The sequence below is a fragment of the Myotis myotis genome, unplaced genomic scaffold, assembly GCF_014108235.1.
Source record: "Myotis myotis isolate mMyoMyo1 unplaced genomic scaffold, mMyoMyo1.p scaffold_m19_p_2, whole genome shotgun sequence".
NCBI classification, from domain to species: domain Eukaryota; kingdom Metazoa; phylum Chordata; class Mammalia; order Chiroptera; family Vespertilionidae; genus Myotis; species Myotis myotis.
The window spans coordinates 9,319,324-9,339,048 of NW_023416324.1; the positions used below are offsets into that span (position 1 = coordinate 9,319,324).

Genomic DNA, 19,725 nt, shown 5'->3' on the forward strand with positions numbered 1-19,725 from the left:
TGACTGCAGTAGGAGAAGAGGGAAGCTATTTCCCTGGCCACAGGCGCTGGCGCCCTGGACCACAGGGCTGGCAGCTTCTCTGGGTGGCTGCAGCCTGGGACCTCAGGCCGATGGCTTGTCCGTCTCCTGGACTGCAGACAGCTGCAGGCGCTGGCGCCTGGACCAAAGGTGGGCGGCTTCTTCTTCTGGCGGCTTCTTCTTCTTCTGTGCTTCCAGGGAGGGCAGTCAGTTATGTGTATATGTGTGTGCATGCAAACATAGGCGTGTACACGTGTGTATGTGGAAATCTGCTGGGCAAGTCAAAACCATAGAAGAGTTGCCCCCTATCTCTTGAATCTTCCAGAGATATCCCCCACTTTTTTATTCTATCACTACTGGAGAGTCAGTATTTGCAGCCAGCCAGCCCGTGACTCTCTCAGTGTCTATTTCTGACTTCTTCTTTCCCTGTCTGTCTTCCAACCCCTCATCATATTTCCACCTGGATGCATCATTTTTACTCCCAACATGCTGTATAGAGAAGGAGTCAGGATGCTGTCTTCCCATGAATAGTACTCAGTAACAAACCAATTGCATTTTAGTTGGGCAATGCCCCTACCCACCCTTCAAATCCCTTCCACCATGCATTTCTGTTTCCCTTTTTGTATGTTGGATTGTTCTGCTGCTCCTTCTCCTCACCCCACCACCCTTGGATCGTAATGTAAAATTCTTTTACCATGTCAAGAAATTATTAAAAATACAGATACTTTGAAAAAAAAATGCAGGTACTTCTCTGAACACTGGCCGGGAGGGGGGCGGGTGGTAGGGAAGAGGCAGCTGCTGACGGCCGCCTCTTCCCTGCCCTGCCTGGCTTCTCTGATCACCAATCACTGGCCGGGCAGGGCAGGGAAGAGGCAGCTGCCGGCGACTGCCTCTTCCCTGCCCCGCCCAGCTTCTCTGATCACCAGCCGGGGGGCGGGCAAAGGCAGCCCTGGTTCTCTGATCACGGGACAGGGGGCAGGGCAAAGGCGATCCCCAGGGCTGCCTTTGCCCTGCCATCCAGCTCTTGCCTGCCACCTGGGTTTCCGATCAGCATCAGTGGCAGGCAGCTTCTTCCGTCCTTCCCCTTTTGCCTCCCAGCATTGCGCCTACGTATGCAAATTAACCGCCATCTTTGTTAACCACCATCTTTGTTGGCAGTTAATTTGCATATTGCCCTGATTAGCCAGTGGGAAGCATAGCGAAGGTACGGTCAATTACCATGTTTGTCTATTATTAGATAGGATTATTAACTAGTGGCCTGGTGCACAGATTTGTGCACATTGAAAGGAAATTAATTAGAAGAAATATTTTAATATTGCTATTCGCCCTTTCTCTATAATAGAAGTGTCAACCAAATTCACAATCGACAATGACAGATCAAAACACACACATGCAATTGGCACCAGTGAGAGCTTTATATGTATTGCGCATGTGCGAGGCAACATTTCTTTTTGAATTGCCAGTGTGTGTCATATGTACAAGTCGGTTGGTCGGATGGCTGAATGGATGAATGGCTGGCCACTTAGCCTTTTATATATATAGATTATCATTATTATTATTATTTCAGATGGCTTTGTGGTGTTTGAAAGAGATCAGTGTCCATAATGACTCACACAGGGTCTTGCACATGGTAGGTGCTCAGTAAACTGCTGACATGCAGAGGTGAAGGAAGCACGCACAGTCCCCTAGAATCCCTTGGTCCAGGGGCCTTGCACAAGATCAGAGTGCTCAGCAGTGCCAGGAGGTGCAGGAACCCCGGGTCAGCCACCTGCCATGCCTTCCCTCTCCTGCTGACAGCAGGCTTAGCTCCCAGGGGCTGTCAGTCTTCATGATGCCAACTCTCACCCATTGCCACATAGAGAGGCAAAGACAGAGAGATTCCGGTTAAAGAGCGAAGCAACCACGAGGGATAGAAAGGAGGCAGCTGGCAAAGCCACGTGCCCTCAGCGTTGCTGCCTTGCTTCTGGTTGGCACACTGCCACACTTCCTGGTCTGAGTTTCCTTTAGCCACTGCCTGGTGTCTAGTCCCCCACCCCCTAGTCTCTGTCACGGGTCATGTGCCCTAATCCCTCCCTGTGCTTGCTGGGCCTGGGATGGCATGAGGTAGATGCAACATCCTGAACCCCTGGCCCCTCCCACCCATGCCCGCCTTCCAACCCAGACTCTGAGTTGAGCAGACTGACCATGAGGGGCTAATGGATCAATCAGGATGTGGAAGAGAAAGTGGTTTCCATGGCAGCGGTAAAAGACTGGAGAAGAGATGCCTGGGGAGGAACAGGAGGAAGAGAGGAGAGGAAGGGGTCAGAATGGGAGGGGCAGGGGAGTGGGGGGCAGGGAGAAGGAGAGTCAGGGGAACAGGGTCAACAGAGAGAGACGGAGGATGGGCTGGGAGTGGGATTCACGGCCTGAGGCTCAGGGTGGGAAGGGCCAGGATGGATGGCACAGCGACTGGGCATCGAGGAGGCCAGAGCGGTGGGGGCCAGAGATCCCAAATCTGTCCTCACCCAGAGTCTGGGTGCTACCTGCCTGGGCTGGGTGATCTAGGACCTCCAGGCGAAGCTGTGTTTTCTTTGGGACGTCATCACTGGGAGACAGAAATCTGACTTCTGAGAGGTGTCTTCCCACTGGAAACAGGTTACCCCACCTGCCCCCCCAGGCAAGCATGACTGCCACTCTGCAGCAGCCCTCTGGGTGGGGGTGAGAGGACCTCCACAGTGACCTCCTTTGAGCCTCAGAAAAGGCTCCCGACAGCGCTGGTGCAGAAGCCCAGGTCCAGAGCCACAGGTGACCTGCCTGCGTCCAGTCCTCAGAGGCCGGGCTGGGCTGAATGAGCCCCCACACCTTCCAGGTCAGCAGGAAGGTCCCCTGGGTGTGAAATGCTAGAATGCAGGAGAGCGGAGCTTGGGGGAGGGGGGAAGAGGCAAGCCCCGTCCTTTGGAAAAGTAAGAGGGACAGAATGGGGCTCACCGGGGTCCTCACCCTCCCCTGTCCCTGTAAGGAGGGGCCGGCCAGAGACTGCAGCTGTTGGACCCTAATTATTATGTCTACGCTCAGGGGTGGCATGTTCTGCAATTTCTCCCCCCTCTGCCACCCGTCTTCCTTATCCCTCCCTCCCAGCCCTGAATCTGATTGGAAGCCACTGGTGTTTTACATCCACTGAGCAGTTTCATGATGGAAACCGTTTTCAGGTTGAAAGGGGGATAAAAACCACGCTAATGGCTTCTTAAAGGCCCCTGAGAAAAGGACTCGGGGCAGTTTCTGGAAAAGAACCGTGAAACCACAGAGGGAAGAAGGCACTAAAACTCTTGGTGCTTAGGGAGGGCTTCTTAAATAAGTGGGTTTTCTAGCTGCCCAGGCCCCCCTGCCGGGAGCTCCCCTCCCTCCCTCCCTCCCTGCGCCCCCTGCCCCCGGATGGAGATGGCCTGTCCACCTCTCATTGTGCTGCTCAGAGTTCTCACAGTTTTTTATTCACTAATTTATTTATTTAATACAAGAGGCCCAATGCACAAAATTCGTGCAAGAGTAGGCCTTCCTTCCCCTGGCTGCTGGCACTGGCTTCCCTCGCAGCCCCGGCTTCGTCTGGAAGGTCGTCCGGAAGGATGTTCGGTCTAATTGGCATATTATGCTTTTATTATTATAGATGGGTTTTTTTTTATATTTCAGAGAGGTAGGGAGAGGGAGAGAAAGAGAGAGAAACATCAATGATGAGAGAGTATCATTGATTGGCTGCCTCCTACACGCCCCACACTGGGGATCGAGCCCAAAACCCGGGCATGTGCTCTGACCAGGAATCAAACCATGACCTGATTCATGGGTCAAAGCTCAACCACTGAGCCATACCAGCCAGGCAAGCCTGCCACATTTAGACTAGCTGGGCCTTGGCTGGCTCCCCAGCCTGGGGGCGTGCCTGGAAGATGGTGGGGCCCCAGTTGTGGGCTCCCAGGCCCATGGAGCGGGTCTGGCCTGCCCTTCTGCTTGACCCTTAGAAAAAGCTGGGCCCAAACTCTCCAGCGTAGTGCGGTGGGAAGAGCACCCGGTATTCCTGGCTTGTTGAGATTCCACTTCATTAAGTCTTCCGGCTCATGGCAACCACAGTTGCAGTTTAATGAGCACCTACTATGCGCCCCCTCCCCATGTGAGGGGCTCTGTAACACCATCACCAGCCCTCAAACCACCTGCCTGGGCCGGGGGGCGGGAGGTGGGGGGGCGTCCTTGGCCCGTTTCCCGGAGCCCTCGCTGGGTCACCTGGCACTCTTTATCCCTGATGGGCTCCTGACGGCTGTCTGGCCCGTGGCCAGTCACTCCTCTCTCTTTAGTTTTCTCATTTGTTAAATGTAAGTGGCCAACCCTTCTGATCTGCCTGGAGCTGGAGAGTCCCTGAGACATGGAACGTTCAGCCCCCAAACCAGGCAAGTCCTGGGTAAACCAGGTTAGGCTGGGAGATTGGTATTAAGGAGAACTGGCCTGCTCTCCATACACCCTGTGCCATAGGACTGTCCTTAGCTCAGGGCAGTCTCCTTTCTCCACCAACATCTCCGCCTGGCACAGTCCGCCTGGCTCCACTCCTCTGGGGCGGGGGACGGGGGGCGGGGGCGCAGAGAGAAGCTCCTGGAAGAGTCTGGGCGGGGCGGGGCCCAGCCTGCTCCTGGAAAGGACTGGCCTGGCCAGAGGATAAAATCCAGGGAGTGGCCAGAAGGAGGCAAGGGACTCGGTTCTGGGTTTTGGGTTGTTCTGTCGCTGTCCCAGTGGGTTGAACAGGTGGCTTCCGCGAGAATATAGTGACGCGGGGTAGCTCAGGTCTTCCCGTTTCAGGTGACTTTAGCCCAGGTCACACCAAGCAGAATGAGACCATTTGCCCTTGATCTAAGTCTAGGGTCCCCTGTCTCGGAGGGTGGTGGGGGGAGCATAGGCCCACCTCCAGAGGCCAGGAAAGATGGAGAATGCATCGTTGATTTCAGAAGCTGGAGGACAGTGCAGGGCGGGGCTCAGGGGGCAGGATGGACATGAAGTCGGTGCAGAGTGAGAATGGGGGAAGCACGGTTTGCGTGCGGCCGGCTTGGTGGCAGCCCCTGGTGGTCAGAGGGCTCCTTCAAAGCTGCAAACTCTATTCTCAGGTCATTTCCATTGCACCGCTCTCACCAGGGACATACCATGCGTCCAGGCCTCCCAAGCTCTAGGGGAAGCCAGTGGGAGGGGACGACCCAATGTGTCTGGTGGGGACAAGGGAGGTTAAACAGGTGGTTGGGCCCAGGGGGAAGGGAGAAGGGCTGGAGGCCTGAGACTTAGAGCGGGCCACCTGGGAGCTTGTTAGGAACTCTGGGGCCCCACCCAGCCCTATAGCATCTGCATTTGAACCAGATCCCCAAATATTTCATGTCAATGGATCAAAGAATGGGCACTCTTTGGTTTAAGACAGGCTTCGCTCCTCCGTCCCCTCCCAGGGTCTCCTATAGAGGATCCCATCCCAAGACAAGTCTAGGTCTAGACAAGGCCCTTTCTTGCCGGTCACCACCTGACTTTACAGCCATTTTTATGAGCTTTGCCCTGTGGCACTCTGAACGTGTGGCTCCAGCATCCAGGGGCGTGACCCTGAACTTGGAGTGTGAGCAGGTGTCTGAGGGAGGGAGAAACAAGGGCCAGGCCTGGGGGGTGGGGGTGGGGGGGGTGCAGACAATCAGGGAAGCAGGGCAAACAGGAAAACTTCATTATTTCCCACTCGAGAGCTTTCTTTCCAGCGGGGATGAGGGGGAGCGGAGCTGAGCAGGCACTGGGCTAATAAGATTGCAGGGGGTGTGTTTAACCTACTTGCAAGAATGAACCATTTCCTGGCCCCTTAGAAGCTCCGTTTCCATGCAAACAATGGTTATACAAATGAAAAGGCTCTCCAGTCTCTTCATTAAAGCAGTGCCTCAAAGGACCAATCGCTACCTGAATCTCCTCCATTAGCCCAGAATGAGATACTATGTATATAAATGAAGGTGTTTGAATTACAAAATGCCTTTTAAAGAGGGTGGATTATAAAAGTTCGGTCCTGACAAGCCTTCTGATTCCACAGCTTTATTTCTTTCACAAGAGATCTGTGGCCACACACCCTTCCCTTCCTCGCTTTGTCCCTCCCTCCCTCCCTCCCTCCTTCCCTTCCTCCACCCCCTTTTGCCTCCCTCCCTCCCTCTCTCCCTCCCTCCCTCTCCCTTCCCTGCCCCTCTTCTCCCTCCCTCTCTCCCTTGTGCCTTTTTGGGTCAGGACCAGATCTGGGAAGTCTTGAAATCACACTGAGTTTAGGCTTAACTCTCCAGCGCATGGACATCAGGGGAAGGGAAAGTTTTAAGCTGGAAAAGACAGGCCAGACTCGCTGTGATAAGGTCACACTGGCAGCAGGGTGGGGAGGGGACAGGCTGGAGAGACCCAGGCAAGGAGAGGTGGCAAATGCAAACCACAGTGGCAACTTCAGGCAGAGCAGAGGCAGGGGAGTGGGCCGAAGGCTATGTCCACGGGTCACTTGTCCCACAATCCCTGCCCCCCAACCAGAGAGGATTGGAAGGAGAGAGGGTCTCAATCCCTGCCCTCAACTGCCACGCGCACTCTTCTCTCAGGGCAGCGATTTTCAGTGGGCGTGCCGCGAGAATGTTTAAAACGTGCCACATCTGACTGTTTATCAGGGGCACTGACCTCGTTTCTCTTAGGCTGTCAAATTAAAAAATGACAACAGCCGCCACAGCAATAGCCATCGGTGTGAATGAATCAAAATTATACCTATTTCTTTTGTCAGGTCGGCAAAAAAAAAAAAAAAAAAAAAAAAAAAGCATATGTTTTTTGGTGTGCCGCAGAATTTTAGTAATTGGTTTACGTGTGCCATGAGATAAAACAGGTTGAAAATCGCTGTCTTAGAGAAATTCCGTAGCCCCACCCTCCTGCCGAGCTTCCTTATCCCTACTGCACACACAGCTCCAACAGGACTTGTTATTTGGGGTTAAAGCTCCCTGCAAAAGGGGGGGGCAGCACTTGACTGAGAAGGAAGTGGGTGGGTGGGAGGCCGAGCCCTGTGTGTGAGAGACAAAAACTCATAAAAGGCTGCCCTCGTACAATCCCTTTAGCAACAGTTGGACGGCGTCTTATAAAGTTAAACCTACGCCCAGCCTCCCACTCTTCGGTATTTACCAAGAACAGTGAAAGCATGTGCCCCCCACACAGACTGTGCCCACAGGCTCAGAGCACTGCCATTTGTCATCCCCCCACACAGAGGGCAGCCCAAGCCTCCGTCGACACTGGCCAGGTAGACAGAAGTGGGTGGGTGCACACACGCGATGCTACTCAGCCATGAGAGGGCCCAGCTATCGATCATGGCAACGCATGAACGAATCTCCCAGTAATGACTGTAAGTGAACGAAACCAAACCACAGAGTACCCATTCTATGACTCACTGATAGAAATCCTAGGACACGTGATCTACAGGGGTTGGGTGGGAGGGATTATAAAAGGACACAGGGAAACCTTGGGGAGGTGATATGTTCCTTATCTTGACTGTGGCAGTGGTTTCAGTGGTGTATACATACGTCAAACTCCACGGATGTGTAAACTTTATGCAGTTTATTGTTTGTCAGTTATGCCTCAAGAAAGCAATAAGCACGTTTTTTCGAAGGCAAGGATGCCGGGAGATGGACAGTGAGGGGCAAACCAACCTGCCACATTGCACGGCCCCTAGGACGGGCAGGATGAGAGTGGTGTTTGCTATGACCTTGAATCTGAGGCCACTGAATGAGTGTCCGGCCTGCTTCCTCTCGCTGTTTAAAAGTATTGTCCTGTCTTCTCCCCTGCTGTATACTCAACACCCCAAACAGCGCCTGATACGAGGAGGGACTGAATCATTTGTTTTAAATTTTTAATCCATTAACAGTGTCGGGAGAGGAAACTGACAATGCCTGCAGCTCGCCAGGCGCTGTTCGAGGTGCGTTTACATATGTTCCTCACGTCAGGCTTCAGTGCCCAGCAAAGTCGCCGACTGGTCCTTGATTCCCCATCAGCACAAGACGAGTAACTCACAGATCCCCCCTGTGTCCTCCCAGCCCACCCTCTGCGCCCACGCCCTCCACCGGGACCCGAGTAACTCACAGATCCCCCCTGTGTCCTCCCAGCCCACCCTCTGCGCCCAAGCCCTCCACCGGGACCTGAGTAACTCACAGATCCCCCCTGTGTCCTCCCAGCCCACCCTCCGCGCCCAAGCCCTCCACCGGGACCCACGAGAAGTGAGGACTCTTCCCCGGGGAAGACAGAGCTGGGAGAGGAACACACCGTGGCTGTTAGCTCGAGTGGGTCTGGAGAATGTGAGCAGGACTTGCTCAGCCAACGCCAGGCATCAGAGCGAAGGGGCCCACTGGACGGAAGCAGAGAAAGGGAATTTAGGAACAGAAAAGCCCGCCCTGTTTCCCCAGCGGGAGGAAGCGGATGCTCTCCTTACCTGGAGAGTGGTGTGGCTCAAAATAGAAATGTGCTCAAGAGCAGTGGAGGCCAACTCAGAACCAGAGCGCTCAAATGAATGGCTGGTGCGGGAGGGGGGCTGGTGCGGGAGGGTGGCAGGTGCGGGAGGGTGGCTGGTACGGGAGGGTGGCTGGTACAGGAGGGTGGCTGGTGCGGGAGGGGGGCTGGTGCGGGAGGGTGGTAGGTGCGGGAGGGGGGCTGGTGCGGGAGGGTGGTAGGTGCGGGAGGGGGGCTGGTGCGGGAGGGTGGCTGGTGCAGGAGGGTGGCTGGTGCGGGAGGGTGGCAGGTGCGGGAGGGGGGCTGGTGCAGGAGGGTGGCTGGTGCAGGAGGGTGGCTGGTACAGGAGGGTGGCTGGTGCAGGAGGGTGGCAGGAACAGTGATGGAGAGGGCCTCTGAAGACAGTGTGTGGGTCTGGCCTCCACCAGGCTTGGTTTTGAATCATGGCCTCCACCTACTCACTCTGTGACCTCAGTCATGTTACTTCTGTTTTGGGTGCCTCAGTTTCCTCATCTATACAATAAGCATAATAATATTATTATCACTACAGAATGCCTATTAGGGCATGCCTTATATACCATGTCATATAATAGGGTGGTTTCAAGGATCCAGTGAGATAGGGTAACATGCTTACTATACACTGCCTCCCATTATAAATAGTCCCCCAAAAGCTCTCAACCCACAAGGCGAGTATTGTCATACCCATTTATCAGGTGGAGAAACCAAAGCTCAGAGAAACCAAAGGACTCCATCCAACCGCACACAGCTAGTCGGGCCCAGGGCCCAGGGTGCCTGACAGCCTAACCAGGCCTAGGCTGCTCCCACTGCCGCCATTCACACAGTGGGTGGCTGAGCACCTACCAGGTGACCAGGCTCACAGACAAGGGGCTCATATGCATCCCTAGGAGGAGGGACAGATGGGTTAATGATGCAATGAGATGCAGCCCTGGGGAGGTGGAGAGGAACTCTGTTTGCACAGGGGTGGGCAGTCAGGGCAGCCTGCCTGGCTGGGGTGGCATCTGAATGTAGAGCTTACAGACGGCTTATGTGATTCTAGCCCATTGGACTCTCATGCCACACCAGCTCTGAGCTAAGTCCTTGAATCATTCCATAGAATCTTCTCAACTGTCTGATGGGGTGGGATCAGAGATAGGCTTTGAAAAGATGGCTAGAGGCATGCCATGTAGACAGAAAGGAAAAGTGGTCCAAGCAGAGGTAACAGCCTGGGCAAAGGCATGGAGGCAGGAGTCACATCCTCGGTAGCTATGCATCCACCTCCACCAAGGCTCAGCATGGGGCACAGCACCCAGGAGGCATACATGCTGTGCCGAGGGTGGGCAGCCCGCAGCCCTGGCCCCAGGCCTGGCAGAAGCCCCTGTGACCAGCCCTTGCATGGCCTCAGCTGAGCCACAGGGGCCACGAAGAGAGCCAATGGGGCCCCCGCCATCTCTGAGCCCAGCTTTTCAAAACCACAATCACTCGCCCTTCAGAGCCGCTGTCAGTGTTGGTAAACTCCAGCCACTAACCTGCATTACACTGATCTCACCAGAAACCTTTGCCGTTATTAATAGTTTATTGACCGCAGCCCATAGCTGGTGAGAGTAGGCCTCCTCCCCAGCCCCCGCGGGGCCCTGCTATCTACGAAGGCCCTCTATTCCGCATGCAGATCAATGCCACTCAAGTCTGCGGAAAAGGGGTCTCTGGGCCGCTTAATCCACTTTGGAAGGATAACGCTGAAGGCACCAGCTCAGATGAGGCACTGAGGTGGATTGGTCCAAATCAAAGCTGTGGCTTGGCGGCGGCCGGATCTGAAGATAAGAACTAGACTCTGCCTGGGGTGGGGAGGGCTGGCCCTGGCTTCTGCACAGGGGGAGGCAGGGTTCTCCATGCTCACACTACAGCCACCACCCATCCATGTAACAAATATTGATCAAGGACCTACTATGATGGTGAGCTCTGTGCAAGGCCCGATACACTGGTAAACCAGACTGATGCAGACCCTGCCTTCATGGAGCTTACTGAGCGTGGCCAGGAGGGGAGGGCATTTGAGAGTCGCAATGTATCTGGTTAAGTTACCATTTAGACAAATACTACTCAGGAGAGCTATGAGGAGACCTCCTGTATCAGTTAGCTATTGCTGCATAACAAGCGGTCCCAAACCTGGATGGTTTAAAGCAGTGGTCGGCAAACTCATTAGTCAACAGAGCCAAATATCAACAGTGCAACGATTGACGTTTCTTTTGAGAGCCAAATTTTTTAAACTTAAACTATATAGGTAGGTACATTGTTATTAACTTAATTAGGGTACTCCTAAGCTGGCCTTTGCTAAAAATGTCCTCAATCTGATTGAGGTACATTCGCTGAGGTCGACCCCTTCCAACTCTCCCATCCACACTCGTCTTGTATACTTGTTTCGTCTATCTCCTTTCGTTCATCCTCTCTATATGTCCAAACCATCTCAACATACCTTTCTCAATCCTCGACACTACATCTTCTTTCACTCCACAACGTTCCCTAAAATTAACTTAATCAACTTTACCTAAAGTTTTAAGTCAACTTCGCACTGTACATGCACACCCGCACATGGTATTTTATGGAAGAGCCACACTCAAGGGGCCAAAGAGCCGCATGTGGCTCGCGAGCCACAGTTTGCTGACCTCTGGTTTAAAGCAACAACCATGTATTATTGCTCATGAGGCTAGGGGTTGTTGGCTAGGTGCATTCCTGAACGCAGCCTTGACTGGAAGGGCTGGGCCAATGGGGCCTCTCTCCATGTGCCCTCGTCTTCCTTCAGAGCAGCGGTTCTCAACCTGTGGGTCGCGACCCCTTTGGGGGTCGAACGACCCTTTCACAGGGTCACCTAAATGCATCCTGCATATCAGATATTTACATTGCAATTCGTAACAGTAGCAACATGACAGTGATGAAGTAGCAACGAAAATAAGTTTCTGGTTGGGGGTCACCACAACGTGAGGAACTGTATTAAAGGGTCGTGGCATGAGGAAGGTTGAGAACCACTGCTTCAGAGGCTTGTTCTGGGGCAGAGAAAGGGAGAAAGTGGGGGGTGGGGGTTCTTTTGAGACAAGTCACAGGGCCAAGCAGGGGAAAGAGACTCCACCCCTAGACAGGGGGAACTGCAATGCACATGGCAAGAGGCAGGGATAAGGGAGGCCGCCCATCCTGGCCATCGATGCCAGCAGTCTGCCCGCCCTCCCAGTCCAGGAGGTCCCTGAGAACTGACCGCTGCTCTGTAACTTGAAGGCCGTGCCAGGGGAAGAGAATGCCATCTTCTCAGGAAAGGAGAATGTTGTCAGCAAACATGCTGAGTCATAAAGGGAACGTGGCTGAAGTCACCTGTGAGTGTCACCTCTGAGGGACCCCAATGCGATTCTGGGGCAGAAAAAGGAAAAACTGGTGGCATCCGGGTAAAATCTGGAGTTAACAGTGACATGTCGACGTGGGTCTCTTACGCGGACGATGGCACTGTGGGCATGTGAGGTGCCAACAGCGGGCGAAATTGGCGAGGGTGTGGGGCGCTCTCTGGTTTCTGTGCGGTTTTTCTGTAAAATAACTCTGAAATAAAAAGTGTGCGTTTTAGAAAAAGAACTTGGCCCCCAGGAGTGATGGAGAGAACACCCCTGTAGCTGGCGAAGGGGGGGCTGAGGTGTGGCTGGAGACCGTGTGTGACCCTTCTTATCCATGATCAGGATCCTGGTCTTTATCCTGGAGCAGAGAGAAGCCTTTGAAGGGCGTTGGGTGGGGCGGTACCGTGAAAGCAATTTGCATTTGAGACCCTCTGGGTGCTGCCTGGAGAGCCGATCAGGAGGGAGGTGGGCAGGGGCAGAAAGCTGGTTACCTGTCCTCCTCCCTGTCCTGGTGAGCAGCGGCGTGCAGTGCAGGTGGGGCAAGTGGATAGCGCAGGATCCGTTTAGGAGGCCGAACCCCAGGGTGCGGTCCCTGACTGTGCCTGGGGAGAGAGAAATGGGGGGGATGAAGGATGGAGCCCGGCCGTGAGACTTGGACCATTTGTGGGGCCAGGGAAACCAGGAGAGGGAACATCTGAGGCGGGAGAGCAGCTGCGTGAGATGCTGCCTTCCTCGTACAGCACCCACCCAGGTGTCCCCTGAGCTGTCTTCTGCACCATCTGCGTCACGTCACCCATACGTGTCACCCAGTCATATTGCTTATGTTACTGTCGCCTGAGCATGTCATCAGCGTAGCGATTGCCTAAACGTGTCACCTGTGTCGCTAGCACATAAGCACATCTGCGCAGATCACCAATGCAGCGGCTATCTGAACACGCCCACCTGCGTGTCAACCATGTCATTATCCTCTGATTACGTCAGCCGGGTGGCTTCCAGCCACACAGGTCCCCCGAGCCGGTTTCTTTGCAGAGCAGGCACCAGAGCGTGTCGCCTGCACACCTGTCGCCCACGCCGTCGCTTAGGCAGGTAGCCTCGATCCCTGACACCTACGAGTGTCACCTAAACATGTCGCTTGTGGTGACTGTCACTGTCAGCAGTGCCCCCTGGGGAGGCTATTTTTTTTTTTCAGTCTAGAGTTACTAACAAAGAAAACACTTCCCGGAGGGGAGAGAGAGCTCCCTGCTGTTTCCAGGGCACTGTGCTCCCTGAGAGCCCAGGGAGGGAGGAGGGGGAGGCCGCATCCCCCACCCCGTTTCCCTGATGAAAAGCTCCCTGTTCTTTAAGTCTTTCATGACAGTCGGTGGACCAGATGTCAACCTCTGTATATTCTATGTAAATGAAGGTGTTTGCTTATGCTAATGCGGGCTGGGTGGTGGGAGGAAGGGGGGTTGGATCCGCTCAATGAGACAGCAGCCATGGAAATCCAGGCTGGGGCCCAGGTGTGGGGTGGCGAGGGGGAAGAGGGGGGGGTAGTGAATCATAGGAAATGGAGCTGGAAGACAAAAACAGGGGGTACAGCAGAAACAAGAGGAGGAAGGCGTAAATCTGAGGTTAGATTGCTCAGCAGAAGCAGATGGGGGGGGGGGGGGGCGGAGAGGCTTAGCCGGAACCGTGGAAAATGTGTCCGCGACGGGTGGGAGCGAAGAACTGGACTGAGGAGCCTCCCTTCTCCGGGTGGCAGGGCTGGGAGGGACACCCCGAGCCTGTGCTCTTAGCCACTGCCTCCCAGGGGGGACTCTCCACGGGACTGTTGGGCCAGTTTAATGCACTCGGCATTTACTAGGCGTTTGTAAGTTTGAGCTTCTCCCTCCACTTTCCTGCTGCAGCGTGAGAACCGCTAAGAGCCAATCGCGTGGCCCCACTTCTAAGCTGGGGCCAGAATAGACCCCCTTTTGGCTGCGTGACTGCACCCAGATAAGGTTGGAATTGGCAGGAGGACACACAGATTTCCTGCTGCAGCCGCGACTCGGCCTCCAACTCCAGGTCAGGCTCTGGGGCATCGCAGGATGAAGGGGCGGCAGGGGACAGTCCTCTCCACTCAAGGCCACTTTCGTGCCTACAGGGGTCTGGCCGGGACTGCGTCTAATTTAATCCTCACTGAGGTCCTCGGAAGTATCAGCCCCATATTTTAGATGAGAGAACGGAGGCTCAGAGAGAGGCAGGGGTCTCCCACGCAGGAGTGAGGAGAGAGCCGCCCTGTCGGCATTTTCCATAGGGAGAGAGAACTGCGTAGCAACCCTTTCTTAGCACACCCTGAGGAAGGATCTAGAACAAGGATCATCAAACTACAGCCTGTGGGCCAAATCCAGCTGTTGTTGTTTTTTAACAGCCTGTGAACTAAAATGTGTTTTACTTTTTTTTTTTTCCCAATGATGGGAAATAGCAAAAACGGAAGATTTCAGGGCACAAGAAAGTATTTGAAATTCAAATGGCAATGGCAATAAATAAAGTTTTATCGGAACACAGCCACACTGATTTGCCCAGGCCCTGCCTGTAGCTGCTTTTACTCTACACGGACAGAGACTGTAAAAGCAACAAAGCCTAAAATATTTACTCTCTGGACTGTTAGAGGAGTAAGGTTTGAATGGGTCCCTCCTGTCCCCGCGGGTCACCTCCTCCGAGAGGCCCTCCTGACAACTGGGGCAGAAGCCACTGCTCCCTCTGTGCTCAATTGGCCCACCCTTTCCCACGCGATTGGGAGCGATGACCGGCTGCCCTGCCTCCTCGTCCATGGGGGCAGGGGCTCCTTGAAGACAAGAATTTTACTGCGTTTCTTCTCAAATCCCCAGATCTGGGCATAACGTGACAGTAGGGCGGCGTTCAAATTCCCACCTTAGCTCGTGTTAGCCACTTTGTCCCCCTTAGAGCCTCAGTTTCCATGCTTATGAAATGGGAATGACAATCCGTACACGCAGGGCGGCCATGGAGGGGATGCGCTAGGTCGCAGTTCTGAGCCTGTACCACACGCCAGGTGCCTCCGGACCATGTCATCCTCAGGCCCCCTCGGGTGGGCACCGCCGCCGTCCAGTTCATGAAGCCGAAAGGAGCACAGATTTAATTCGGCTGAACACAGCCTCACCCCCGCCCTTGGAAGCACTGAGCACAGGCCGCATACAGTCGGCGTTCCATAAATGTGGCTCCTCCTCTCAGCCTAGCAGGCGTGCGCTTGATCCAGAAGCATTTGCTCAGCGAAGGCTGAACAATGGGGCTTGGGGGTGGCGCCTTTCAGCCCCAGATCACAGGCCCTCACCCTGCTGCTCTGCCTCCCCCAGGCTGCCCGAGGTCCGCGTCTCAGACAACGGTCCCTACGAGTGCCACGTGGGCATCTACGACCGCGCCACGAGGGAGAAGGTGGTCCTGGCATCGGGCAACATCTTCCTCAACGTCATGGGTGAGTGCAGGGCCTCGGCCCCGGCATCCCAGTGAGGAGCTGCGTGTGTGTGTGTGTGTGTGTGTGTGTGTGTATGTGCCTGGGTGTGCGTGCTCACGTGCACATGCACCGAGGGGCTGTCCTGGGCACCACCTGCTAAAATGCCTGTTGTGCTGGCAGCAGGCCTTCTCCTTTCCCACGCTTGACCTTGAGGTGTGACTGGTGTGTCCTTGCCCTGAGGGTTTCCTCTCTGGGCCCCCTTCCTCCACCAGCACTGAGACCCTGACCTCATGAAAACAGAGCTGCCCTCACCACTGGGCCCTCACGGGCCGGGCACCTTGGAGGGGCTCTGACACGTGGATGGGAACAAATGGAGCTGGGGGAGTAGTCAGAGCCTCCCACAGGTCAGCGGCTGTCGCGGTCTCTGGGTCTCAGTTGTCCCTTCTGTTAGATGAGGCCGGATGCAGGAAGAATGGATCCTCATGGACACGCAGATGCGGTCTCTGTAAGCCAGTGAGTTCTCAGGGAAGGAGGTACAGGGCACTGTGGGAGCAGCTGCGAGGGCACCTTTCCCAAGCCGAAGCCAAGAGCCACGTTCATAGAAACACCCGTGGGGAAGTGTAGTGGATGGTGTGGGGAGTGCAGTGGATGGCGCTCCTCGGGGAGGACAACCCAGGAGCCTCCAGGGGGTCTGAGACATCATCTCAGCGGGACGCACACCTGCTGCAGAAAGAACGATTCTGACCCGGCCGCGTGCCCCTCCCTGGACCTCCCAAGCCTTTGTGCATCAAGGGATGAAGTAGAAAGCACACTGGACTGCGTGTCGGGGCTCCTGGTCCTGGGCCTGGCTCTGTGCCTCCATTTCTAATTTGCGAAGTGGGGGTGCTAATGCTCAGGCCTGTCTCTGGCTGCCTGTGCCCCCCCACACTCAGTATCCCCATCTGTAAAAACAAGGGCCTTGCGCCCAGTGGTGGCCAAAGCCCCTTCAGCACGGTTGTCCTGCCTCCAGAACGCTAGGGTCGTGGTCTCAGCTCCGGGCTCCAGTGTCCCCCATTTTCTTATCAAATGGTATTTATCAGGGAAACAAAGCTTGCGGGGCGGGCAATCAATGGAAGCATAAAGGCGCCGTGGAAAGCCGCGGCTTCAGGGGAAATTGAAAACCTCCAAAGGCCAGACCCCCAGGAGGACATTGATTCCCATGATGGCAGCAGGTGGAGTGCTCTGGCCTCCAGCAGGGCAGGAGGAGGCATGGCCTCCTGGCTCAGCACCAGCTGGGAGCGGGAGGGGAGGGCTGGGAGGGGGAGGGGAGGGGGGTGCAACATAAGGGGGTTTCTGTACAGACCTCCTATAATCCAGCGGCCACGCCAGCTGCGAGGCAGGCACTGTACTATGCCCATTGCACAGACCGGGGCTCAGAGAATGGAGTGGCTTGGCCAAGGTTGGGAGGATTAAATGAAATAATCCACAGAACAGAATGCTCTGAGCTCAGGCCAATTTCCAGCGTTCAATAAATAGTGTCTCTTTATAGAATCAGCCAATCATAATCATGCCAGCAAAAATCAGGCACAATTAGGAGAAAAGTTGTGCCACCCTCTCCTCCACCTTCATGGTTCCTTTAAATATATGTCAAGGCAGGTTTCAAACATTAAACTCTCCTCATTGTTTTGGCCTGTCGGTGACATCGCGTCACACACACACACGCACACACACACACACACACACACACCCCCTACCTCCTAGCGAGTGGGGTCTCCTTTGTGCCCCGGGGAATCCTAAGGACCATGGCAGCCAACAGTGGGGCAAGATGGCCCCGCCCCTGGCTAATTTGGGGTCAAAGGGAAGCTCCCCAGGGCAGTGGGGAGATGGGGAGCCAGGCACAGCCCAGGGCCCCACCTGCATTGTCAGCTCCGAGCAGTTCTGCTGCAGAGCCGGGCTTCCCAGCCTGCCCTCGCCTAGCGTGCATCCGGCACATCCTAACACGCTGTTTCCAGAGGCCTCTGGGTAGAGATCAAAATTCGAGAGTGGCTGTAATTTCACAGCTATAACAGCCCTGCTATGTGGTGGGGAAAGACATTTGGGAGCCCGTGGGGGACACCGATGGTTCGTGCCGCACGCTGTCATTAAAATGTTTTTATCCGAGCTGCAGATAAATCGTAAGCCAATTTCAAAGCTGCATGCTGGGCCCCGGGAACGCATTACACACAGTCACAGGAGCATGGCCAAGGCTCTTCTTGGGGTGCAGGGCTTGCGGGAGAGCATGTTCAGGGTGCGATGTTACAATCAATTAAACGTGGCGAGGCCCAGACAGCCCCACCCTGTGCCACCAGAAGACCAAAGCACAGGGCTTCTCGGCCACCGTCACGGGGCCGAGCTGTCACCACCAAGGGGCTCTTCCAACCCACAGCTGACACTCAAGGCCGCGTCCCACCAAACACGGTCTGCGTGCCCAGCACTGGGTGCTGAATGTCAACCCACAGTTAACCGTGTGACCTTCACGAGAGCCCTTGGAGGCAGGCATGGTCACCCCCGTTTTACCCATGAGGGAACAGAGGCTCTGGAAGTTCCCGGGGCTCACCCACGTGAGTGACAGTCCCACCAGGTCTGCCGAGAGCCGAGCTACTCTGAACTCCCAAGGGAACCATCCCTACCTTTAGTCACTCAACTGCCAGAAAGCAATGGCGGTGGGAGGTGGGGTGCAGAATGGAGAGAGAGGGGACCTCACCTGGGTAAGACTGAGGCCTCCCTAGGAGCACTTGGCTTTCCAAAACTCAGACAGTCGGGTGAGGCTCCTTTTCCGCCGGGCCTGTAGGAGTCTGGGAGGGCAAAGAGCCGTGCCCCAGTCCCCATAGGTGTGCCCATTCTCCCATCCTCTGCGACCCAGGGCCCCTCTCAATCCCTCTGAAAGGAGCACTGGACCAGGAGTCCAGCAGCCCTGAGTCCAAATCCAGGTAGGTTTCCACTTGTGGCAAGGACGGTCTGGTATTGAATGTCCTTTCTAGGAAAGACGAGCTCAGAATGTCTTTTCTGTGAAAACATTAGAATAGGCCTCTCTGAGTGTGGTGACATCTCCAAAGACCCTAGTTCCAAGTCAGGTCACGCGCCAGGCACTGGGGGTTAGGGCTTCGACAAATCTTTTCTGGGGGAAACAATTCAGCCAACGCCAGGAACTGGGCCAGGAGGGAGCCGAGCAGGAGTCGCCGCTGTCTGACTCTGAATCCCACACTCGCTGCTCCCAGCCACAGGGATCTCCCTCCATTGAGCATTTACTAATACGCCAGGCACTGTGCTAAGCTCCTCATAAGTTAGCTTAATGAGCCTGCACAACAGCTCCATTAGGCGGGCACACCATTCCCCCTTTGCCAGATAAGGAAGCCCAGAGGTGCTACCGCCTGCCTAGGCCACCCCGGCGCCGGTGGCGGGGCAGGGTAGTGCCTCAACCACACATCACCTCTCTGCTCTACCGGAAGTCGCAAAGTATTGATCGGCATTAGTAAAATGTCCCATCTCAGGATTCCTGCCTCTCTTCTGCAGGCTTCCAAGTGAGGTTGGCACATGAAGGTAGAATTTTGGAACCTGAGGCTGCAGTGGCACCAAAGCACACCATATGCTTCCCAGCCCTGGGGCCAGGGGACACAGCGTCCACCCTGGAAACAGTTGTTATGAACTCTGCACAGCTGGGATTTTTCCCAGGGTATTTTACTGATTTTTTTAAAAAATTGATCTCAGAGAGGAAGGGAGGGAGAGAGAGATAGAAACATCAATGATAAGAGAGAATCATTGATCGGCTGCCTCCTGCACACCCCTATTGGGGATCGAGCCTGCAACCCGGGCATGTGCCCTTGACTGGAATCGAATCCAGGACCCTTCAGTCCGTAGGCCAACGTTTTATCCATTGAGCCAAACCAGCTAGGCCCACAGCGGTTCTCAACCTGTGGGTCGCGACCCCTTTGGCGGTCGAACGACCCTTTCACAGGGGTCGCCTAAGACCATCCTGCATATCAGATATTTACATGATGATTCATAACAGTAGCAACATGACAGTGATGAAGTAGCAACAAAAATAATGTTATGGTTGGGTCACCACATGAGGAGCTGTATTTAAAGGGCCAGAGGGTTGAGAACCACTGAGCTAGGGCATTTTTTTTAAAAAACTGGAATTTTATCTGGTGCTTCCCCACCCCCAACCGCACCGTGTTTTCTTTTTAAAAATAACTTGTTTTATTGAGATAGAATTCACATACTCCAATCATTTGGAGTATACAACCCAGTGGTTTTCAGCATATTCAGCATATCCAGCAACCACTTTTAGAAGGTTTTCATTGCCCCAAAGAAGCCCTGTACCCATTAGCCGTTGCCCTCCACCCCATGTCCCCTCCCCCTCCCCCCAGTCCTAGGCAGACACTAACCTGCTCTCGGCCTCTGCGGATTTGCCTGGACATT

The 19,725-nt window shown here is 54.7% G+C and overlaps 1 protein-coding gene across 1 annotated transcript in view; it reads left to right on the forward strand.

The window, feature by feature from the left end:
• The window catches only part of IGSF21 (immunoglobin superfamily member 21), a 207,823-nt gene that overhangs the window by 163,712 nt on the left and 24,386 nt on the right, over positions 1–19,725 (forward strand). The window contains exon 4 of the mRNA XM_036350791.1: positions 15,188–15,306. Within this exon, the coding sequence (XP_036206684.1) occupies positions 15,188–15,306 (119 nt within the window). The remainder of the gene's footprint in view (positions 1–15,187; positions 15,307–19,725) is intronic.